Here is a 23,243-nt window from a genome sequence, read left to right as displayed (position 1 = left end):
AACAAGACATTTTTCAAATATGAAAAGTGAAATAATCTGCCAGCCGAACTAGTAAAACAAGCTCCTGTATCTACTTTCGTGTTTTTGCAGTGATTTTATTTGAGAGTGTGAACTTTGTTTTTAGTAAGCATCAACATTACCGTCAAGAGTTTCACCTTTCCAGCGGATTTAGTGAAATAAATCCGCTCTCTTATATTACAGCAGACTGAGCTACACCTGTATTTCAGGGCCAACCATTCAGCAGCAGCGCGTGCAGGTGTGGCAGCGATGTCAACCCGGAAGTGAGCTGTTGTCAACAGAGAGGGACACGGCAGCCTTTGGGTCTTACACTCCGCGCTCCTCTGTCTCAGGGACAATGGCTGGAAGCTGCAGCCCTCAAAGATTTGGCTACGCGGTCCTGAAGTTCATCTTGTTCTCCTACGCCTGCGTGTTTTGGGTGAGTGTTGCTGTAAATGTCAAGTTGTTCTGTTTGTGAAGAGAGTCCGACAGGCTGGCTGCAGGAGAGACTCAGTGACTCTGAGCTTGTTTATGTCTGCCGGTGTTTGAGAATATAAGTTGTTTTTGTTTGGTTTCGTTTAGTTCTGTTCTAGTTTCCGATATACAGTGTTTAATAACTGTAGCTCAGATTAGTTTTTTGTTTTTGTTTGTTTGTTTAAAACCTGTGGAGTAACGTTTCTCTTATCTCTTGACCACACCTTCCTCTGCTCACCTTTACCCCGAAAAGCGGCTGTTCCTGAGAAATACAGAGGCAATGAGATAAAAAAAAAAAACTATCAGGAAATCTTGAAACTATGTGGGTATGTGTGTCACTCGGATCAGCGCATGAACAAATCACTCATTTTGTAAACAATTTGTTTCAAAGCACCGAATCTCAGTTCCTATAAAGATTTCCTCTAATTTGAGGTATGTTAACTGCCTCAAATTGGCTAATCTGCATACCTCTGACTGCTTATGTTAATCTATAATTATGTTAAATAAGATTTGAAGACTATTTTGTGTAAATGCTGTGTCAGAGCTTTGACCACAAGCAGCAGTTTATGACTCAAGGCGCATGTCATTGTGGTCGGGACTCCGTGGGATCCACACAATCTGTTTTAAGTTCAAGTTCCTGTAAGTGACAAATCTATTAATTTGACTGATTTATTACACACAAAGTAATTATATGTCAAGTGTGTATTTATATTTTATAATTATTATGGAAAACCTAAAATTTAGTTTCTGAGAAATATAAAAATACATGTAAATTGCAGTTTAACAGAAACTGTTGGTTAAAGTAATAAAGCAATGTTAGAATATATGCAGCTCTGGACAAAACATAATATACCACTTAAAATGACCAGTTTCTCTGATTTTTACCCTTTATAGGTATATATTTGATTAAATGAATATTGTTTTTTTTATTCTATAAACTGCTGACATGTCTCTGAAATTCCAAGCAAAAATTTAGTTTTTATTTGCAGAAAATTAGAAAAGGTTAAAATAACAAAAATGATGCAGTGCTTTCAGACCTCAGATAATGCAAAGAAAACAAGTTTATATTGATTTAGAAACAGTAACACTAATGTTTTAACTCAGGAAGAGTTCAGAAACCAATATTTGGTGGAATAACCAGCAGGTTTTCAATGGAGTTCAGTGGAGTGGGCTATTCGTTTTTCCATAGTTGTATACTCACTTGAATAATTTGTTGTGCAGCATTTTTTATCACCGAGTCACCAGTGGGAGCGAGGTTTTTTTGTTGTTTTTTTTAGTGGCAAGATAAAAAAAATAATGCTTTATGAAATAATAAATCAATAGAATCAATGTGGAAAATTTCTGTGCAACAGCACCAAAGGAACAGACAATTAAAAGCAAGAAACTCGATTATTTCATGATCAGCCTCGTTTGTCTGCATCTTTTTAATATTTCACATTTCAGTAGTCAGGGTTGCTCAACATTTAGTAGGAAAACTCCTCCCACGTCGCGTCATGATCGCCCAGAAAGCTCGTAATTACAGCTAACATACACTTTCCCAGACTCTGGGCGCTCAGGCAGTCATTCATCCAGCCTGCCGCCATGTTTTTGAGCTAAAAATTGTTTAAAGTTGACAGGAAATTTTAAAATATCACCTGATAGTTATGTGTTTTTGGAAGACTGGAAGATTAATACCTAAACAGCAATAATAATAATAATAAAAAAACTAAGCTAAATTAACACTGCTAAGCCTGGTGGGGGCACAAGTAAAGCCTGGTGGCCCACCAGGCTTATAATACACTGGGAAAGACCTGCTAAGCTGGCATTTTCTTGGAGAAACCTTGAGCTTAGGATATTCTTAGAAGGATAATTTAACTTTAAAGAGACTCATTCTTTATTTTATTTACACCATGAACCTCCCATGTCTCAGTTCAGCTGGAGCAACATGCTTGTGGGTTTCATTCATCCTAGTCTGTCTTTTCCCTAACACAGGCAGCGCTGCAGCTGGGCTGCCTAATAGAAGGAATAACCGTGTACAGGCAGACTGACACTCCAGTTAAAAATCACGTATCTGTTTCCAAATCGTTTTGGCGTGGACAAGCAGAGAGTAGAGATGGCACAGAGGGAGCAGGAGTCGGTTTATTATAGAGACTGAATGCTGCGCTGGGAGGAGAGGAAAGGAATTGAGCTGCGTTTGTTTTTCTTCCACAGGTTGCAGCTCTTTTATAATGAAGTCATTTTCTATGCAGGGCTTGAGAAGAATGTAGTTAATCTGAAAAATTACGAGCAGTTTCGGTCTTATTGTTTTCTCAAGAAAGCGTAGACACTCAAAATCCGCTCAGTGATTTATAGATTAGATGTTAGTGCAGCTTTTCCTCTGTACTGACTTTCTGCAAGCTTATTGCAAATATTGAAGCAGTAACTTAATGCAAACAGCACAGAGACAACAGGGAAATTTGTGTAGCTTAAACTTTCAGAGATTTTAATTTTTTTAATTGATACAGATCTGTCTGACCTGTTTGCATTTTTATTGTTTGTGTTGTTGAACAGGAAGTGCTAAGGATGTAAACAAGCCAAGTAATGGTTCCGTACAGTGACACAACAATTGTCTGAAACATGAGTAACATCCTGCATGCTCTGGTCAATGATTTAACAAAAAGACAATGGTGCTTTTTAAACAGGAGCTAGAACTAACCATTAAGTTGATGAGAAAACCACAGGTTTCCTTCACATTCTGTGTAAATCAGTAGGAGAGGATTTCACCAAACATTTTGTAAACATTGTATAAAATCAGTTCAAACTGCTAAGAGTTTAGCAGGACTGTTAAATCTGCTTTATGCTTTTGTTTATCGCTGATGGATGTTTCTAGTGTTAAACTTTGTTGATGGGCTTGTTTAGGTCTTTCTTCACCTTCAGTCTTTAAAACGTCCATGTCGTTCATGCTGCAGCAGTTCAACTATTGGAACATTTTGTATAGATTCTTCACACCTGAAGTTCAGGAAAAACTCAACCAGCTGGTTGTTACTGCACTGCAGTCATCTGAATCAGTAAATGTCTAACATGCACGGTAATGTACCTGTGTTGGGAAACACAACTAGTTACGCTGAGGATAACGGCCGTGTGCATTCATGGCTGTACGTGCAGAACTGCAGGTATAAATGACGAGTGGGTGGATCACGGCTTCGAAAACTCAGGTTTTCAGAAAATTTTAATATTATGTAAGGCAAAAATATTTTTTGTAAACAGGCTCAACAATGCAGACAAACCTAAATATCTCGCTGCAACGCTACTTGACATGCATTTGTAAGCAGCCAATGCAGGAGCATCGTTTATGTTCCTTGTTGCTGATTGGCTGAACTCCCAACAGCAGACTTAGAACGACTACGGACGTTATCTTCTCTTAACACACATTAAGGTATTTTTGGTGTTTGAACTGTGTCAATATTTTCCTCCCTAATGAATTTAATCTCTAAATAATATTTCAATATTGAACTGTGACTGCAGAATATATCTAATATATCAGATTCAGTGTGTCAGATTAAAAACAACCAATATTTCATCTTAAGAAGAAAAGGCAGAAAGTCCTGCTGTTTTAACCGTAAGAACCTACCAGTGCTAGTAAGAAAACAGGTTTTACATGTGAATGACTTCACAGAAGCTGAGCCACATCCAGCTACGCTTTGTAAAATCTGAAATCAGAATATGGTTTAATATCATGGTGACATTCAGCAGGTTTTAGAATAAGATGCTTTACAGTTGCACACAGACTGTTACAAATCACAAAGACATATTTAGGACATGATAAAAAAAATGAAGCTATAACTCTGTACAGACAATCATACATTTTAAAACCACATTGAGCTCAATAGATTTTGATTATTGATTTATAAAAGCACCAGCCAAGTTCTTATTGCATCAATAGAGGGAACAAAAAAAATGAATATGGCAAGAATTACTTTTTAAAAAACACATAATCTCCTTATGAGGCTTTATTTTAGACATCTTAATTAGCTTTTAATGAAAAAAAATATGTTGAAAGTCTGCAGTCGGCCAGTCACCATCTGACAGGCCAATATAATGAAAAACACAATTTAACACCAGCTGGTCTTTACAAGTTCAGTTTTCCGTTATTTTGGACTGTCAGTCGTAGAAATACTTTTACTAAAAACACCTTCTAGTTTTTAAATTATATGTGTCTGACCATACAATTACAGTCAAACAGAATAAAGAGGGCTGGGTATCAAAGCACAGATAAGAAAGTTGGAGTGTGCAGAGATAATTTATGATTTTAGTTTCATTAGTTTTAGGGAATCAATTAAAACAGCAATGGCTGAAATTTTCTTGTATCAACACCTGAAACAAAAAAAAAACAGGAAGGGGAAAAAAACATTCAAAAGTCTCACCCACATGTCACTCTGCTTACCTCGCTTTATTTTAGACATTTTAATTAACTCTGGCAAAATAAAAAGATGTTTAAAGTCTGCAGGACGCAGATCCTGAAACGTTCAGTCAGTAAAATAACAGTTAAATTAGACCGTCATTCATTAGAAACGCTTTTCTTCAGAGCAACTTCTACCTTTATTTTTATTTACTACTATAGCCAAACAGAATAAAGGGAACTAGGAACCGGTAGCACAGATGAGGAAGTTGATAATTTATGCATTGGTGTCTGACTCTAATTTAGAATATTTTTGATTTTAAGTGAAAAACTATAAATAATAGTTTATTTCAATACTCCTGAAAGAAGTTACGTTTGCTGTTTCTGCAAAGGTTTGTGTTGACAGAAGTGTGTCATTATGACGATGATGGAAACTTAGATATTTTGTAATATAATCCTTTTCTCCTGTTTTACAGTCTGCTGTGGATTTTAGGATAATACTGTAAATATACTAATTTTTGATTTGAAAGCTTTTCAGTTACTTCTAAAGATGGAGCTGATGTGTTCAAAGTCGGCTGAATTAAAACTTATTTAATAAAACAGACTGACGTGATGAATGAGTTCATTTTGAGACCGTCCCACATGAGTCCAGCTCCTATCAGTGAAGGACTCTGGTATTCCTCAGCTGGACAGTATTTCTTGTTTAAATAAATTTCCCCTCTGTTCCCTGAACCGTTTCTGAGTTTTGCTAGAATCTTTCACAAACGTGCTGCGGAGATATTTTATCAGTCAGGCAGCGTCGCCTTTAAATCAGTCATCCACAGCTGTAAGTGATAAACAGAGGCCTGCCTGTGTTACTGCAGTTTGCTCCTCCACGGCGAAAGCTGCTGTATGCTTCCACCTCTTTTTGTTTTAGTTTGATAAGAATATCTGAACACGGGTTATGCTGTGCAGCTTTCTTCTTCGGTGTGTTTGTATTGATTCAGAGTTTGAATTCCTTCCAGAGACTTTATTTTGTTAATGTCGACAGTAGGTTTTAAATGCTCTTAAGGGTTTTCTCTTCTCCCTTGTAAGACGGATTAAATCTGTCCGACCCTGTAACACACGGCGAGTTGGGGCAGGTAAGGAAAAACAGGTGAAGTAGTTTGGGCTTTTGAATCTCTGTCATCTACATGTGCTGAAAACCCTGTTTTGTTTTGTTTTTTCTTTTACACTTGTTTTCATTTCATTCTCTCCAGCATTTCTTTTAATAGAAAAAAAAAACAGAATCCAATGGGGAAAATAAATGCCAGAAAAAAAGTGCAATCCAAACGAATTTTCCAGATTCTTTACTTTGCCAAAAACAAAACTAGTTATTCACTACGTAACGTGTTTTTTTTTCTTTTTTTGTTTTTACATATTTGTTAAAACTGTCTTGACAGTTTGATGTGAGGCACTGGGAGAAGGCAGAGGAAGTATTTATTTTTTCTTTTACAGATATGCCTCATACCAAACCTTAATGTCACAACACCCTAACAGTTTTAATATATCAGTATAAAATATATGTTTTTAATAAAAATTACATATTGCAGTTTTAAGCATTAGTAGGAATACCAAAATTTTAAAATGTTACTTGTTTAAAATTGCTAAAATATTATTTTAGAAAATCTTTCCATTAAGATAAAGTTCCTGATTGACGAAGGAAAAATGAAGATTTCCCTTCTATCTGTAGCTGTGCACTGCTAGTCAGCTGGCTGCTATACCTTTCTTAAAAGTGTTTATTGTGGTGGTGTTGTGTAATATCTGGGTATTTTTGCAGTTATGGGATAAAATGTTTCTTCATTTTCTTGTGATTGTCACCACATTGTAATGGGGGAAATTTTCTGCCATATTCCAAGAGCACACATTTTCATTTTGAAAGCAGGATTTCATGTCTTTCTTCTCAAAACTTGTAATGCTTGTACTCAAAACATCTCCTCTCTTTCAAATCTTCACTGTTTTCTCAAACCTTTCTCCTCGCACTCAAAACGCGTCTCTGCTTGGAACAAATCTCCTCTTGCAAACCTTTCTGCTCTCTCTCAAAACAAAAAAAGTACCGTTGCCTGGCAACCTCTCAGCCAATAGAATGAAAGTGTTGTACTTGTCCTTCTACTGCATGTGCCTGTGTGGCTACATGCAGGCACATGCATGTAGCCACACAGGCTGCATGTCATAACTAAGTTACAACTTAGTCACGACATGATATCTGTCTGTCTACTATAAGTTTATCAGGGCCGGCCCAAGGCATAAGCAAACTAAGCAGCCGCTTAGGGCCCCAAGGCAACTAAGGGGCCTCCTCAGTGGAGCTGATTTTTTTTGTCATAATTTCTGTCATTATAATATCAAAAACACACAATTTCTCTGTGAAGTATTTATTTTCACCATAATATATATTTGATAATGTATGTAGAAATTATTTTATCAACAAAAAGAAAACAAAAATTGCTTTTGGGAGCCTCCTGGTGGCTGCGGTAGGTACCGCACGCTTCGCCGGTGTCATGAGCTGCAGTGCGATGAGCAGAGCATCCACACATCCAAAGCTCCGGTCAGAAGTTAAGTTAGCAAAACAGTTTCTTAAAAATTACTTATCCTTCAGGAAGGGAGAAAAGAAAGAGGAATAATAGAAAAAAGCCAAGATAAAGGTTTGTTTTAATGTGCCTTGGTAATGTAATGTATTTACAATATCAGACTGTAGCGTTCCAGGGGGTCGGGGGGGTCCTTTATCTCCTGCCACGACAATTTAGCTGACCTTAATATTTCCTGTGTTTTATTTTGGTCATTATTGTCACACTTAGTGTTGATATGTGTGCGATAGGCGGGTCTATTGGACATTTATAGAAATAAGTCCAAATCGCATCCCTTTTAGGTTCAATACAGGATGCAGCATTTATCAGCTAAATACGGGACGATTCTGTATTTTACGGGACGGTTCTGTACCGTACCCTGTATATTTCTGAGGGATTTTCTTTTAGCTTCATGATGGTTGATAGCAAAAATTAAAACTTCTCAATGTTTGACATTGTCTAGCAAAATGTTTTTACGTCAGGCTACAATAGAATGTTCAGTTTCAATGGTATCAATGACATCACCATTGATGTCATCACTCTATGATATCACAAGGGAATCTCTCTTGAATGTAGCTCACAGACAGTGTTTTCTCAGACCTGTTGCACAGTTCTATCGCGAAAGATCTCTCTTCAGAGCGCGTTCGAATTGTATCGAAACGAGCGGGATATTGATTCCAGATATTACACGCCTTTCAGAGAAGCAAGAATTTACCAGAAGCAAGAATTTACCAGAATATCGACATGAAGCAACAACAGATTGTGGTGGTGAACGTGAAGCTTTTCCAGCTGAGCTTTCGTGGGTCGACATGATGGACCTCAACATCCAAGTCGACTACGACGTTGTTGTTTTCCCTTTGGAAGATGACAGCGACAGCCCCACTGAGCCGGAAGATGAATCGGCAAAGGTCCAGGGGGAATCAAGTCCTTCCGGCGACTTGGAGAGTCCAACATCATTGGAAGTCGGGCAGAAAACGTCAACACGTCAAAGATCTCACAAAGCAGATCTTTGTTAGCAGAACCAGAGAGCACCAAAACCACATTTCGCTTTGGGCCCCATGGAGGCTTGGGCTGGCCCTGAAGTTTATAGATGTATACATTTTCTGTTAATAATGGTAAATAGATTAGATGGATTGCATGTCGTGACTAAGTTGTAACACAGTTGGTTCCCATACAGTTGGCGGCCACAGAAATCAGTCAAATGGCCCCCGGGCTGCACTTTGGACACCTTTTCACTAGATAATATTTTTATGTGAGCAGAATTTATGCAGTTCTGCTCTTTTTAAGAGCAGAACAAGTATAGTTAACATTAGCAGGCTAATTAGACAGGCTATCTGCTCTGCAGCTAGTCTGCAGTCAGCTGTTGAACAAACCACTCAAACTGCCGTTTTACAACAGTGTGATCTTTAGGGATGATTTATGACACACCTTAAGTTGACACACCTTAAGTTTCCACACCATGACTGCGCCTCATTCTTATTTTGAAAACGAACGTTGTGTGGGACCTTAGAATCTACTCCATCACTCACGTATATTATTTTCCCCAAACTACAAGAATACTGGTGCAAAATATTCAGGTTTGTCCATCATCCTGGAAGCTCAAACTGAATTAGATCCTATTTTAATGATTCTACGAATACCAAAAAGAGCTCAAGAAACTGAATAAAGCACATGGGTCCTCTGGCATGTGGAGACAAAAAGACAGGAGACAGAACAGAAAGTAGCAGAGATAAAGATGCTCAGGTTCTCTCTGGCAGTGACGAGGTTGGACAGAATTCAGAATGAAGCCATCAGAGGTAGAGCACCGACTGGGAGATAAAGTTAAGAGATGGTTTAGACATGTGAAGTGGTAGAAAGATGTTAAAGATGCAAGGAAAAAGACAAAGAGGAAGACCTAAGATGAGATGTATGGATTTAGGGACAACAAGAAGTAGTTGGAGTCACGATAAAGGTCACAGATGGTGCATTGGGGAGATTTTCTGTCATAAATCGAGATCACACATTTTCAATTTGAAAGCAGGTTTTGATGTATTTTGTTCTCAAAACTTGTAATGCTGCTTTACTCAAAACGTCTGCTCTCTTTCAAATATTCTCTGTGCTTTCTCAAACCTTTCTGTGGGGGAATTTTTCTGCCATTATTCAAGAGCACACATTTTCACTCTGAAAGCAGGATTTCATATATTTTGTTCTCAAAACGTTTAATGCATTTTATCATGTCTGTCTTCTCAAAACTTGTAACGCTTGTATTCAAAACTTTACCTTGCACTCACACTTAGTCTCTGCTCGGACTTTCTGCTCGCTTTTGGAAACGTCTTTTGGCACTGTCACCTGGCAACCTCTCAGCCAATAGAACGAAAGTGTTGTACTGGGTGTGTTTGTTTCCTTCTAGCGGGTGTGCCTGTGTGGGTACTAAAGATTGTGGCAACGTTAAAGCGTTTTGAAAAGGAGTGACCCAAAACCTGAGGATAAATTTGTTCATTTGAGCCCTAAATCATTTGAAAACTAATTTTCTTTCTTTTAATGCAGCAGAATCCTTTTTGTGTTTGGCTCTACTATGAGTAACATCCATTGCCTACAAAAAACAATAAAACTAGACAACTTTATTTGTGTGATTTTGGTTTAACTTTCATTTTCTTGTTCCACCAGTACAAGAAAATAAAAGTCAAATCAAAATAATCAGTTGATTTTGTTGTAGTGAGAAAATAATTGCTTTTATATCGCACATTTTTATTCAAAATTCTTCAGTGCCACAGTAAAACATGGTATTTTTACACTTATCCCACCCAGGAAATCTCATATTCATGACATGATTGCGTTATATTAAGGTTCCTCATAGTGTTACCTGCTTTGCTCCCTGAACAAATGTTTTGCTGGCCTCCAGCTCCCAGCGCTGACATTCTGCATTTTAATACATCCGAGTCCTCATCAAAGCTCTCTGCCATATTTTTTTCTGCTTTTGCAGTGGGATAAAAACGCAACACAGTGACTATAAAGCAGCCCTCGGGGTCTACATTTTCACCTGCCATGACTCTCAAACCCATTTTGAGTCGTTTCCCTGCATTAATATCAGCTCTCTAAATTCATAACGGACCGTGCTGCCTGCTGAAATGACCACATAAACACAGCAGGTGGTCTGTTATTTCACTTGCATACAGAAAGAGAACCAGAAGTGAGAATGTCATTTCTCTCACACCCCACACTAAATAGCTGGGTAGGGTAACCCACGAGATAAGGACTCATTCACATGTCAGCGGCTGTCTTCCTGTCAGCTGAATTTACTGCTCTTCTGTCACTCACTGAGCAAAATGGAGAAACGCACAAAGCAGAAACGATGTTAGTCCATTTGCCACTGGATTTTTCTTTTTAAAGAGTCGAGGGGGGAAAAAAACACACAACAGAGAAACTTACTGTGTTCAAAGCAGCTTCAGGATCTGAGTGATTTGACGAAACCAATGCTTTTAAAGATAAATAGTCCTCTGGCTCTACTCTGTTTGTGTGTGTGCTGTGGTCGTTATGAAAGAGTTGCAACTTTTTTCTATGTTGGTTTTTGGTGGAAGAACGTTTAACAAAACCTTTAAATGATTTCCTCTCTGTACTCGGGTGAAGCGCATGCAGTCGATCCGTTGCAGTTTTCAGCACGTGTGTTGTGTAAAATCAACCTTTATTTTAGCTTTACATCACGTTATAATGTTTTTCCCACATCAAAAACATACACCTGGTGTGCCTTGATTCTTTCATGCATGTTTGGGAAAATCCTTTGATCTCCATGGCAACCGTCCAGCTGTGGAAAACGCCTGGGTGGATCTAGCTCCGCCTTCGACACACAGCTCCTCCTCCAAGCTGCAGTTTCTGAGCTTCCACCTCACAGATCAGCCTCTCCTGCTCCAACACTCAGCTCCTTCAGACTAACCAGCAGCAATTAGCAAACAATCAGTTGAGCTGATTACACCAGTTACTTCTCACTGCAACGCCTGTAAAAACGTTGTGAAAAGGAGGACCAATGTTGTGATTTCCTGAAGGCGGAGTTTCAGGATGAGCAGGAGTTTTTAAAGGATCAGAGACCCAATTTCAAGGTGTTAAATTAGGAAGCAAATTTTCCTTTAAGTCATACTTAATATATATAGCATTTATACAACAACTGAAGTTAATATAGTTACTTGATTGTGCTGTAAAGAGACTGGAAAACACGTACTGCCCCTTTAAGTGTCTGTGCTGTGTTATTTGAAACATTAATCACTTTATTTACTTACTTTCAACCTTGTAAGTTTCAGATATTTTCTGCTTTTTAAAACATTTTTAGATTTATTTGTAAACCAACAAGAGGCCTTCCTATTTAACATAAATTTAAACCAGTCTGCTGGAGTGTAACATTCCAAAATGGCTTCTCATGTTGTTCCCTGCTGCTAAGATTTGGTCTTTTTTTAGTTTGCACATCAGGTCAGATATTTGCAGTGTAAGTAGTCAAATTATTCTAAAGTAACCTGGGCAAAAACCAGCTGTGAGGGTGAATGTTCCCAGTGGGGGTGTAATTGTTGGAGTTTTGTGAGGACAGAATTTTCATAGCTGTCAGAAATGACTCCCAGAGGATCAAAAATAAAAGCTTTTTAAATAAAAATCACTTTTTGTTCAGATTGAGGGAGATATGGTTGACTTTTTGGATACACAAACATAAAATTTAAGCAAAAGTCAGAACTGGTGGGATGTTGCAGTGTGGCTTTTGTCTCAGTGTGAGGTAATAGGGCTGTAGTCTCTGCTGGACTCTTCCTGTGTGGGTTTTCTTGCTCATGGAAACAGAAAACATGCTGGTTTGCTTTAAAATTGATCTTGAAAATGGTGAAGTGTTTGCATGGTCGTTTGTCCAGGATGTTCCTGTGTTGGTCCTGGGATTGACTGATTACCTGTCAGGGATGTACCTCACAGTGAAAACCTGCAGCCCCGCACAACAGCTGAGGACTGTTTTCTCTTTGGTGTTGCTTCACGGTTTTGCTGTCTGAGAAACAACTTAAATTGTTCAAATGCCTGCATCTGATTCTGTGTTGCTTCATTTGTTACTCAGGGTTTCTAGGTCCACTGTTTGGAATTTAAAATTGTTATGTTGTGATAAAAAAATAGGAAAAATATTTTCATTTATAGACTTTGCTTCCATCCTATTGTCTGAACATATTATCCTTTCTAAAAAGCTGAGGCAGCGGATTGTTTTAATAAATATAAGTGTTTTATATCAGTCTATTGGTAACTATTGATCAGTTGTTTTGTTTTAAAATGGATGAAATGATTCCAAACTGGAGACGTAACCAATCTTGTTTCATCCAATTCTTTATTTTTAAGCAGTTATGAGTCACAGTGGCGAAAACTTAAACTGCTGCTGCGCCAGTTACTCAACAGACTGTTGCTAGGTAACCACATGTTACTCAACAGACTGTTGCTAGGTAACCACATGTTACTCAACAGGCTGTTGCTAGGTAACCAAAGAGTGAGTGAGTGAGTTGAGGCAACCTTATTTAGCTGGCAGTGACAGGTTGAGTCTTCCTACATCTCCCAGAATGCTGTTCGGTTCTGGATCAGAGTCCAGTGAAATTGACTTTGAGACGTATTATCTATTATTGATCACATGTCTATCGCGACATGTATTGTTATTGATCAGCCCTAGTTAATATGCTCCTCAACTGTGGAGAAAGCTCTCTGAAACCTGAGATGTGCAGAAAATGTTGCTTTAAATCACAATGGAAAACATTTCTTTTTTTTTTTTTTACAGCAGGTTTTCAAAGAATCAGACTAGGAAACGTTTTGCCTGCTGGAAACAGTAGGTTGTAGACTACACTTTGATAGGATATAAATTTAAAACAATACTTCAATCCAAAATTGGATTTAAATTTATGTTTACTGATATTTATATCTATAGTTTAACAAATTTATTTTATGTGATACTTTTAACTGTGTGATGCTTTAAGCTCTCTAAGCCCATTTTTAAGGGTCTTTGTTTTTCCTTTGATGTCCTGTAAATCACTTTGGATTAGCTTATGTGTGAACAGCGCTATATAAATAAATCCTTCCTTCCTTCAAACTTTAGTTGGCTTTAACGAGGTGTTGCAGCAACTGTTTAAAACTGGATGTTAATATAGTGAAGGGATTGTCTTTCACAGTTTGTTAAAAGTTTATATATTCATCTGAATGTTTGCAAACATTTGCTATTGAAGTCTATAAGGAATAATTGTAACTTTTTCCTTTTAAATCTAACGAACATGGATACATTTCCTCATTAGTGTGAATAATAGAAATAATTGGCTTGCGAACAAGATACAACTCAGTTTTTTTATTTGCCACATTACAACAGAAGTAATCTGAACGTGCTCCACAAAGGGATCCAATTAAATGCAGTTACATTTTTATTCACTCCCAGCACAGTCTCATGCAAATCCAGTTACATTCAGTGCAATTCTATTCACATTATAATCCAGACAAACATAATACCTTAGGTATAAAGTTAAAAAGTGACCTGTCAAAACTGTGGCTTTTCACAAGGTTTGGTTTTAAAGTTTATCATAAAAAATGGTGGAATGAATGTATTATTTCTTTAATCCATGGGCCAAATAAAATTGTATCTATTCAGAAATTAAAATAATCCACCCTGACTGATAATCTGTTGTGTTTCCAGTTAATCGGCACATTTATCCTGGCCATTGGCATCTATGCAGAGGCGGAGCGGCTGCGTTTTAAGACCCTGAATGCTTTGTTTTTGGCCCCGTCTATCATCCTCATCCTGTTGGGAATTTTGATGTTCGTCGTTTCGTTCATTGGAGTTTTGGGCTCACTGAGGGACAACCTGACACTTCTGAATGTGGTGAGTATCTGAGTCGTTTGTGGATTTTCTATATCAAAATTTAAAAACGAAAAACGGTGTTACTTTTCGTCCCATAAAATCCTGCTCTGCAGAGGGATTACTTGTTTACAAACACAGCGACTGCTTAAAGAGCCGGGCCATCCTTTAACTGCTCTCTGGTTACCATGGTTACCTGCATTTATCTTGGTGTTTTAGCATTAGTTAGCATGTTGTCAGCATACTGCAAGTGTTTATCACAGCATGAAAAAATAAGTTGGACTGCTAAATTGACATTAGTGAATGAGGTGCATCTTAATGACCCATAAGCTGCAGGTGATTCGATAAATGATGAGAGAAAATGGCACAAATGTCGGATATTACTTACTGCTAGCAATTTTGTTAACGGTAAGCTGATCAGCTCTCAATAAGACAAATGTATACACGGTGACCAATAAGGGCACAGGAATAAAGGATTTTCCTAAAATAAATGTTTTTATTTAAAAAAAATAAATATAAAAAAAATTATATTTAGTGTGCAAAGGACAAATGATAAAGTAAAAAGATTCTGGGTTAAAAAAAAAATTACAGTGGAAATTCACCTTTAGGTTAACTTTTTACTTATTTTGAAAAACACACAGCCTTTTTCTTTTTTCTTTTTAAGTGAACAGTGATTGAGATTAACTGTATCTTTTATATGCAGTGTCTTAATTGTGTTTGTCCTGTTTCTGAACCATTTAACTCAGTTTCTTGTAGGACATTTTCCCTTTGCCTCCATTGAAGCTGCAGCGTTTCTGCTTGTCATGCAGTGTGTGCAGGCTATGTGTCACAGGGCCATTTGATCTTATCTCTGCTAATATGCATGCCATAAACTGTCTGAGAGCTGTACTGTCCCTCTAAATTAGGTCAGTCATTAACATGATTAAAATTGACTTTTAACAACTGCAAATATATTCAGAACTCTCCACAGTGTGGCGCATCTAAAAATAAATTATTTCCCTGTGGTTAGCCTGCTTTATGTTTCTTATTAGAAACCAAACATCTAACTATTTTTTCCTGTAATATTTAACAATTTTACATTTGAAAATGAACTGGAGCTGCAGGTTTACCAACAAGGCGGCTTTACGCCTCCTGAAGAAAATATGAACAGCATTTAACAGGTTTTCTAAGTGCTACCCTCCCATCAGGGTTATTGGTGTTGAATAGATCCTTTATCGTCTAAACATGCTTTTAGCATCCCTTCATCAAATGCTTCTCTGAACAATCTCTTTTCTTTATATAGTTGCCCATTAAGGAGTATTGTGCAGCCTTCAAAACCTGCCAAGTTGCTTTGCAGCTGCTGAAAATAAAACCTGAGCAGCAGCTACCTCAATGCTCCATCTTGTATAAATGTGGCCAATTTTCACTCGGATTTGAAACTCCTTCTCCATGGGGGGCATCGACAGAAGAGGGTCTATCTCCAGTATAGAAAACTACAGAACTATGCTATAATTGTTTGCCAGCAGCAGTTTGGGAGGTTTTGCCCTCTGTTGGGATGTCCATTCAATCCTGAACTGCCGAACAGCAAGCGGCTCTTTGCTGCTCTGCTCACAGTTTAGATTTTCTTCAGGGTTTTGGCAGAATATCAAAATCTCTTGGAGGTTGTATTTGGTATTTAGAAATGTATTCAATATTCCTACCCAGAAAAAGACAGATTTAAAGAGGAGACTGAAGGAAAACGGCAACATGGCCGTCATGCCCACCGACTAGTATAAACATCTAAATAGTTTTCTTCCTCTGCAAAAGATTATAATCTGTGTTCCTAATGGAGATTAGCAGTAGGGATGCTGTTTGTTCTTTTTTCAGATTTTAAAGCACCTACTCGACTTTATTTTTGATAAACCCTGTAGTTTGTGATTCTTCAGCAAATCCAGGTTAGTCACGACATAAAAAGATGTCGTCTCTACCTTAAGAGAAGAAAATTTATGAAATTAGACGGATCAGACAAATTTATTAGTATTGTTCCACAATAAACAAAAATTACACTATCTATGAAACAACTTAAAACTGGCAACAGTCTAATCGTATTTCTTACTAGGTTTTTTTGCATGCTAAGAACAAGTCTGAGTTTGTCTTTGATTATTAATTTATCTGAATATTTATAACTGTGGAAATGGAATAGATTAAAATGAAGATATCTACATGGTAATATTTTGTGACAGCAGCTTTTTGCAGCAGTTGCCGACAACTAGTCATGTATTCAGAATATGACTTTTCCACTCTTTCCTTAAACTGCTTGCGCTGTCTCAGGTTTGAAGGCAGCATCTCCACATTTACAATTTCAAGATGTTTCTGTAGATGATCAAAACTTTGTCTATCAGCTCAAAGAATATTCTCCTAGAAACTTTGTCAACTTGCATTTTTTCAAATCTGTTTGGGTTTTTTAAAGTTTTTTTTTTTTTTTCTCTCTGTCAGTAGCCATCCTGGTTGTTTTTCAAAAAGCTGCAGCTGTTGTGATCAAAAAGTTATGTACCCTTTACATTAGAGCTCAGCTTGAAGCTTTTTAAAGAGTTTACTTATCTCTTCTTTTTTTTCTGCCATTCACGCTATTTGATTGACTCAGAGCTGCATTTCCTATTGTGGTGTTGCAGGTGCTTGGTTGAAGTCTAATTAAACTTTTTATATGTTTTCTTTGCTGTCACAAGGTGATGAACATGCTCAGAGATGGTCTTGTAGCATTTACTACTAACGAGGGCACCTATTAGCTTCTTTTTAAAGTCTTTAGACAGCTCTCACCTTTATATTTTTTGTATAACTAGCATGGGTTCTATTTACTCATCTTAAATAACCTGAGTTGCTGATTAAAAAGCTTAGTTTTACTATGATGGAAGGATCTCTCTTTAAATCAGTCTTATGGGCGCCCCCTAGTGGTCCGCATGGTACTGCATGTAAACGACCGTTTATTTACCGTGACGTCAGCTCAAAGTGCGACGCTACAACTAGCTTAGCAAAGGATTGTGGAATAATAATGGATAAGTGGCTTAAAACCGGGTCACTCAAAAGAAAAACTGAAGATACCGGTGGAAAGAAAACATTGCCAGGATTACTTATGATTGGAGGAAGTCGAGTCATACTGATGATATTTTTGATGTGTCGTTCATTGGAGATTCGATTCTTTTGAACGACTCTTTGCCGTGAAAGATAGGACTCAGTCACAGGTAGTTTTGTACGACTTTGCTTGCTAGATGCTCTGCTCACACGTAAGCTATTGTAATTTTTATTTAATTAAAAACTGTAAAAATAAATAATTTTAATATAATTGATAAAAATGGGTGGGTAATTTTTGTATTTTATAGTGCAGAAGAGAATTTTTGTTTCCCCCAAAGCTATTCAAGTCTATTTTTTTATTGTGTTTCTAAACTACAAATAATCCTAACATGTTAGGATTATGTTAGATAATGTAAGACTTTATCTGTCCTTCCATTATCTGTGGATCAATTTTTGGACGTTGACTTGTATGAACTTTCAACCATTACTCCACATAGAGCAGCTTGAGCTCCAGGATGTTGCTAGAATCTGCTTCTTTCTGGTCCCTATTTAACATTTTCATTGGATTAAGGTCAGGACTATGATTTGGCCTTTTCAAATCATTAACTTTATTTTTTTTTTCTTAGCTGTTCTTTGCAACAACGCCTTGTGTGCTTAAGGTTATTGTCCTGCTGCATGACCCACTTTCTCCTGAGATTCTATTCACATATACGAAACTGACATTTCCATGAAAATTTGCTGGCATTTTTCACATTTCAGTACACTTTTATTTGGATAATGACAGTTCACAACTGAAGCTGCCTCAGGGAAATTTACAAACAGAAAAAAAAACATCACATTTTCACTCAAGCATGCATTTGGCCAGCGTCTTCTAATGGCATGAAACAAAAATGGCCACCGGTTGTCTAGATTGGTTTGGTGAAAGGACCTGAGCGAAAGGAGCAGCAATAAACAATAAGCACAAGGAAAGCAGAGGAAATGTTTGTATTGCATCACTGAAGGAACCCAAACAACTTGAGGATGCAACAGTGCAGGATTTTCTTATAGTAGCCAGTAGATGTGTATTTTTAACTATGAGAAAACAAAGATTCTCAAATAAAGTTTATGATAAATTTGAGTTTTACCAAATGAAAACGTCTAAGCTTTAAAAATATCAAAGTAGTTTATGTAAACACTGATTTAAAACTGTTACATTTTATATTTGATGATTAATTTATGAAACAAATGCTGTCAAACTACGACCTTTGAAAACAAACATTAAAATCTCCCTAAAATAGCTCAGAAACTTTCTCTGTTATTTTGCTCTCTTCTGTTTAAGTTTTAGTCTGGAAATATTGAGTCTGTAGATAAACATGCAGCTATAAAATGTGTTTCTATTTAGCTGAATACTCCACACTTCTCAGCTTTATTTTTTGTGTTTTGTTTTTCAAGAATATTTTGAAAGACTGGTATCATTTTGTAAATTTTTGGTTTGTATTTTGGTGTAAATCAAAAATGTCATATTTTCTTTCAATGTTTAGGATTCTAGATCGTCCACGATCCAAACGAACATGGATAAGTGACCAGAAAAGAAGTGGTTCATAAATATGTTTTTGCTTTCTGAGAACAGAAAGTTTTTCATTTAAACATTAAGTAATTCATCCTTCCATTTTCTATAACTGTGTTGGATATCCAGCCTTGAAGGACTGAATACAAACAGGTATGATTACATACTGATTTAACAACGCTGCGTTAATTTTGGTCCAACAAACGGGAAGAGAAAGAAACTCTATGATGTCATGGGACCTTTAACTCCCCAGAACAAAGGAAAAATGCTTTCCTTTGTTTCCTCGTGAAGATGACATTTGGAGAGGAAAGTGCAAATCTTCGCCTACACAGGAAGGCTGCTTCTGGGTTTGTAGGAGTTTTTGACCCAAAGCTATGCCGGTTCACCCACTTCTGACGCTGTCTGGCCCCCCACCGAGGGAGATGCCTGGTGACAGATCGTTCTGAGAAATACAGATTTACCAAGTCTAGCTGAACACCACTGATGCTGCTCAACCTAGAGCTAAAAAGATGCCCCAACTTTCCAAATTTACCTATGCTAGCCACGCATAGCCGTTGCTAACCCGCCGATTTGTTAATCAATTAATCAATCAAATTTTATTAGCATAGCACCTTTCAGCAACAAGGCATTTCAACATCACTTTCAAAACGGGAGGTTGGAGATCAGCATATTAATTTTGTAGAGCTGAGGAAGAGATTCAAGAGGCATCTGCTTTCACCGCCAGCTTCTAACTTTGTACAAACCCTGCTAAACTTTTCAGCTGTTCCCCGACCGCAGCTGAAGACGTAACGCCTGCAGGCTGTTTATCATTCCTGCCTGCCCTAGGCTGGCCTTCGAGGAAACCAAGTTGCTGGCCAGTAGCTAACAACTCCTGTCACAGAGCCGTTCTCGCCTATATGTTGTAATATGATCACAGTAGATGCGGTACCTGGGCAGTAATGGTAGCTTAGGATGATCATTTCACCTTTTTCTTATTAGTTTTAGTAGATGTGTGTTGCTAGCTCAGCGAGTTGGTTGAATAAATTTTTAAAACTGTGAAGGTAAATTCATTTTGTTAATAAACTCTGATATATTTGAGAGACGTTGTTTATTCCATACACATAGTGTAGCATCCTGCTGTGTTTTATTATTACTTTAAAAATAATAATAAAACAAGGAGGATAAATAACTGAGACCAAATTCATTGATTTATTCGATATATATATTATTTCTCTGTTAAAAGTGGTGTCTGACTTTGATTTTTTTTTAACCTATATTACTATTTTTATTGATGATTTCCATAAGGAATTACGATAGTTATTCATAGGTGAAGTGAAACCGACTCAAATACATTTTGATGCTTTAAAGCAGCGACATCCTGGACATGTTGGCAGTCCTTAAATATTTCACATTAAAACATACTATGTCTTGTCTATTCATTTTACAAAACAATGTTTTTCTTTACCAAACCAGTGTCTTAATGCTCCTTCTGAATTCGTAAACATTTCCACTAATCTCTTGAGACTTTTTGGAGTTTATGAGTTCCTTCAGATTGATTTGGGAACTCTGTGCAGTTTCTGCTTCTGAAGTAATATTTGCTAATCAGAAGCGACGCTGTTGAATTACCTTCATTTATGCTCCATCTGGCGGATTGTTGATCACTTTAGAAAAAAACACTTTGTCTCTACCGAGAAAAAAAACGTTGATAAAAGCTTCTTGGAAGTTCTTGAAATACAATTTATCATGGTATTTTTCCACAAACGGGATGTAAAAATTAAAGTAGATCCATATTCTGATGGCTTTATGTTTTTTTTATTGTAAACATGTTGGTCTAATTTCAACCTTGAAAGCACTGAACCATAGAAGTTTGTTCACAAACCGATGAGAAATATCACATCTTATTCTGCAATTCAAAAATCAGTCAATCAAATTTTATTTGTATAGCACATTTCAGCAGCAACGCATTTCAAAGTGCTTTACATAATTAAAATAAAAACAGTATGTGATATTGAATAAACAGTGAGAAAGAGAGACATTTTGAAAAAGATTAAAAAAGATAAAAACATTAGACTGTGACAGAGAAATAAAAAGAAGTTAATAACTAGATGAAAAGTAAAGATAAAAACATCAAAGACATTAAAACCCGCAATTTAGCCATAAGCAACTCTAAACAGGTGGGTTAGTGTAGGGGGGTTAGGGTTCCTGGTTTTAGTGAGAATGCGAGCAGCAGCGTTCTGGATCAGCTGCAGCTGTTTGATTGATTTGTTAGACATGTGAAGACGCTGTTGCAGTAATCAATGCAGCTAAAGATAAATGCATGGATGAAAAATGTTGATGTAAAGAAAGTTTGTCTCATTTGGTGAAATGGGATTTATGTCATCTGTTTCTTGAAACATCTAAAGTATAACCTGGACTCTTTCAGACCTACAATGCAAATGAGAGGAAAGATTTTATGCTGATTGTGTAATTTATTTAAAAAATGTTTAAAATGCATAAAAGGTAAATTCATCATTTCTACTTTGATACAAATCAAGAAAAGGTGCTACTAATCAAATAAATGCGATTTCCTGATCTGAAAGTTTCGCCTCCTCTCTGAGGTGATTTTGTAGAAATAAACTTCAACGTAGACACAGATTTTTCAGAAAAAAATCATCTTTTAGTTATGTCAAAATTGGATCCACATGCTTTTGCATACAAAGAAACACATTAGGGTAACTCTTATTTTAATCAAAATGTTTTTATTCTTGTACTAATCAGATTTCTATTGGAATATGACAACGGCAGAATAATTGCCTTTCTAAGTATGACTATATAGCACTGTTTAAAATAAAACCTTGATATGCAGAACAGTTTTGAAGGTTTAAACTTTTAAACAGTTCTGTTGAGAGAGCGGAAATGAATTGAATCTCCAAAAAGAGTATAAAAACTGTGGCAGATGAGGCATTTTTGTTTCTGAGCTTTTTTTGAATTTGTTGATGCCTTGTTGACTAATTTCTCTCCTTTCTTTGCTTTGTCCCAGTTCATGTACACCCTGCTAGCTTGCCTGATCCTGGAGCTGCTGGGAGGAATATTGGGACTGGCGTTTCGCGATAAGGTGAGCTACCTGAGGTCTTTTAATTTGAAATGTTTCTACAGCTGGATGGACCTGTAAGAGTGATGCAGCAGAGAATCAGACAGCATGCAAACGTTAAACAAACCAAAGTCATTATCATTTGCATGTTATCAGTTTTTCCTTGCTCTGTGGTGTTTTCTCCATTCCAATATCCTCCTGTCGTTTTGTTTCTCTTATTGTATTTTATAATCTGTCTTCAGTTTATCTCCTCATTGCATCACAGCAACACATCCAGCTAGAAGTAAATAATGCAAAGTGATTTTGTTTGTTTGCAACCACAACGACAAAAGCTCCTGCCCACAAAACAAACAGCCGCATGAATAAACAATCACGAATAAACAATCCTCTGAAAATAAGAGCAAGAAAACGCCTAAACTGTCTGAGATGGTTATGGTCTGTATAGGGCAATATGAGCCATGCTGGTTTTCTTCCACACAAAACATTTCTACGTGTTGAAAGTGGATCCTTTAAAAGGATCCATGATTAGTTGTAACAATCAGCTTTATCTGATAAATATTTATTTAGATGTAAAAACCAATACTGTAATAATACTGTAGGTTGCTACAATAATGGGGAAGCCTTCAGACTGGACACTTGTCCATCAGACGGTCACCAAAGTGCTGGAAAAAGGAACGCCACAGTAGCTCAAGAACCAGTTTGAAGACTTATCTCAACCATGTCCGCTGCTGTGTTTCATCAAGTCAACAGTCAGCACAGCCATCTGTCAGTAAATGTCAAAGCAATTCATGCTTCCCTCTTCTGTGAAGCTTTATAGGGTGCTTTGTTTTTGTTTTTTTTCAGCTGGGCTTGGCATCTGCCCACACAGCCACCAGAGCCAATACCAAATTCAATAAAAGCATGCGTTCTCTGTGCTTCATTTGCCATCAGACTCTCCTGGCTTAAACCGCAAAGAGAATCTGCGGAGTGTTTAAATCTGTGGAGTATTTTGGTCCGCAGAGTATTATAAACAGGAAGATGAGACACCAGAGTCAGCAAGGCCACAAATTAAAGCAAGCTATACTGCTGTAAGAAGCTACATGTGCCTGTAAAACAATAATCACTTAACTAAAAGAAAAACGTAAAATATTTCACTCTGTGCATAAGGAATATATTGTATAAATGTGATATTACGAAATCAGGTTGTTGTTTTTAGTTTAAATCTNGGAGTGTTTGAATCTGCGGAGTGTTTGACTCTGCGGAGTGTTTGACTCTGCGGAGTGTTTGACTCTGCGGAGTGTTTGACTCTGCGGAGTGTTTGACTCTGCGGAGTGTTTGAATCTGCGGAGTGTTTGAATCTGCGGAGTGTTTGAATCTGCGGAGTGTTTTGGTCCGCGGAGTATTATAAACAGGAA

General features: G+C 37.1%; 1 protein-coding gene across 1 annotated transcript in view; it reads left to right on the top strand.

The window, feature by feature from the left end:
* Positions 1-217: 217 nt before the first annotated feature.
* Positions 218-23,243, top strand: part of tspan15 (tetraspanin 15) — a 48,983-nt gene continuing 25,957 nt past the window's right edge. Inside the window, exons 1-3 of the mRNA XM_007549796.2 lie at positions 218-436; positions 14,066-14,251; positions 21,799-21,873. Coding sequence (XP_007549858.1) covers positions 356-436; positions 14,066-14,251; positions 21,799-21,873 — 342 coding nt within the window. The 5' untranslated portion in view covers positions 218-355. The remainder of the gene's footprint in view (positions 437-14,065; positions 14,252-21,798; positions 21,874-23,243) is intronic.

The sequence above is a fragment of the Poecilia formosa genome, unplaced genomic scaffold (genome assembly GCF_000485575.1).
Source record: "Poecilia formosa unplaced genomic scaffold, Poecilia_formosa-5.1.2 Scaffold33, whole genome shotgun sequence".
Lineage (NCBI taxonomy): Eukaryota > Metazoa > Chordata > Actinopteri > Cyprinodontiformes > Poeciliidae > Poecilia > Poecilia formosa.
This window is presented reverse-complemented; position numbering and strand designations above follow the sequence as displayed.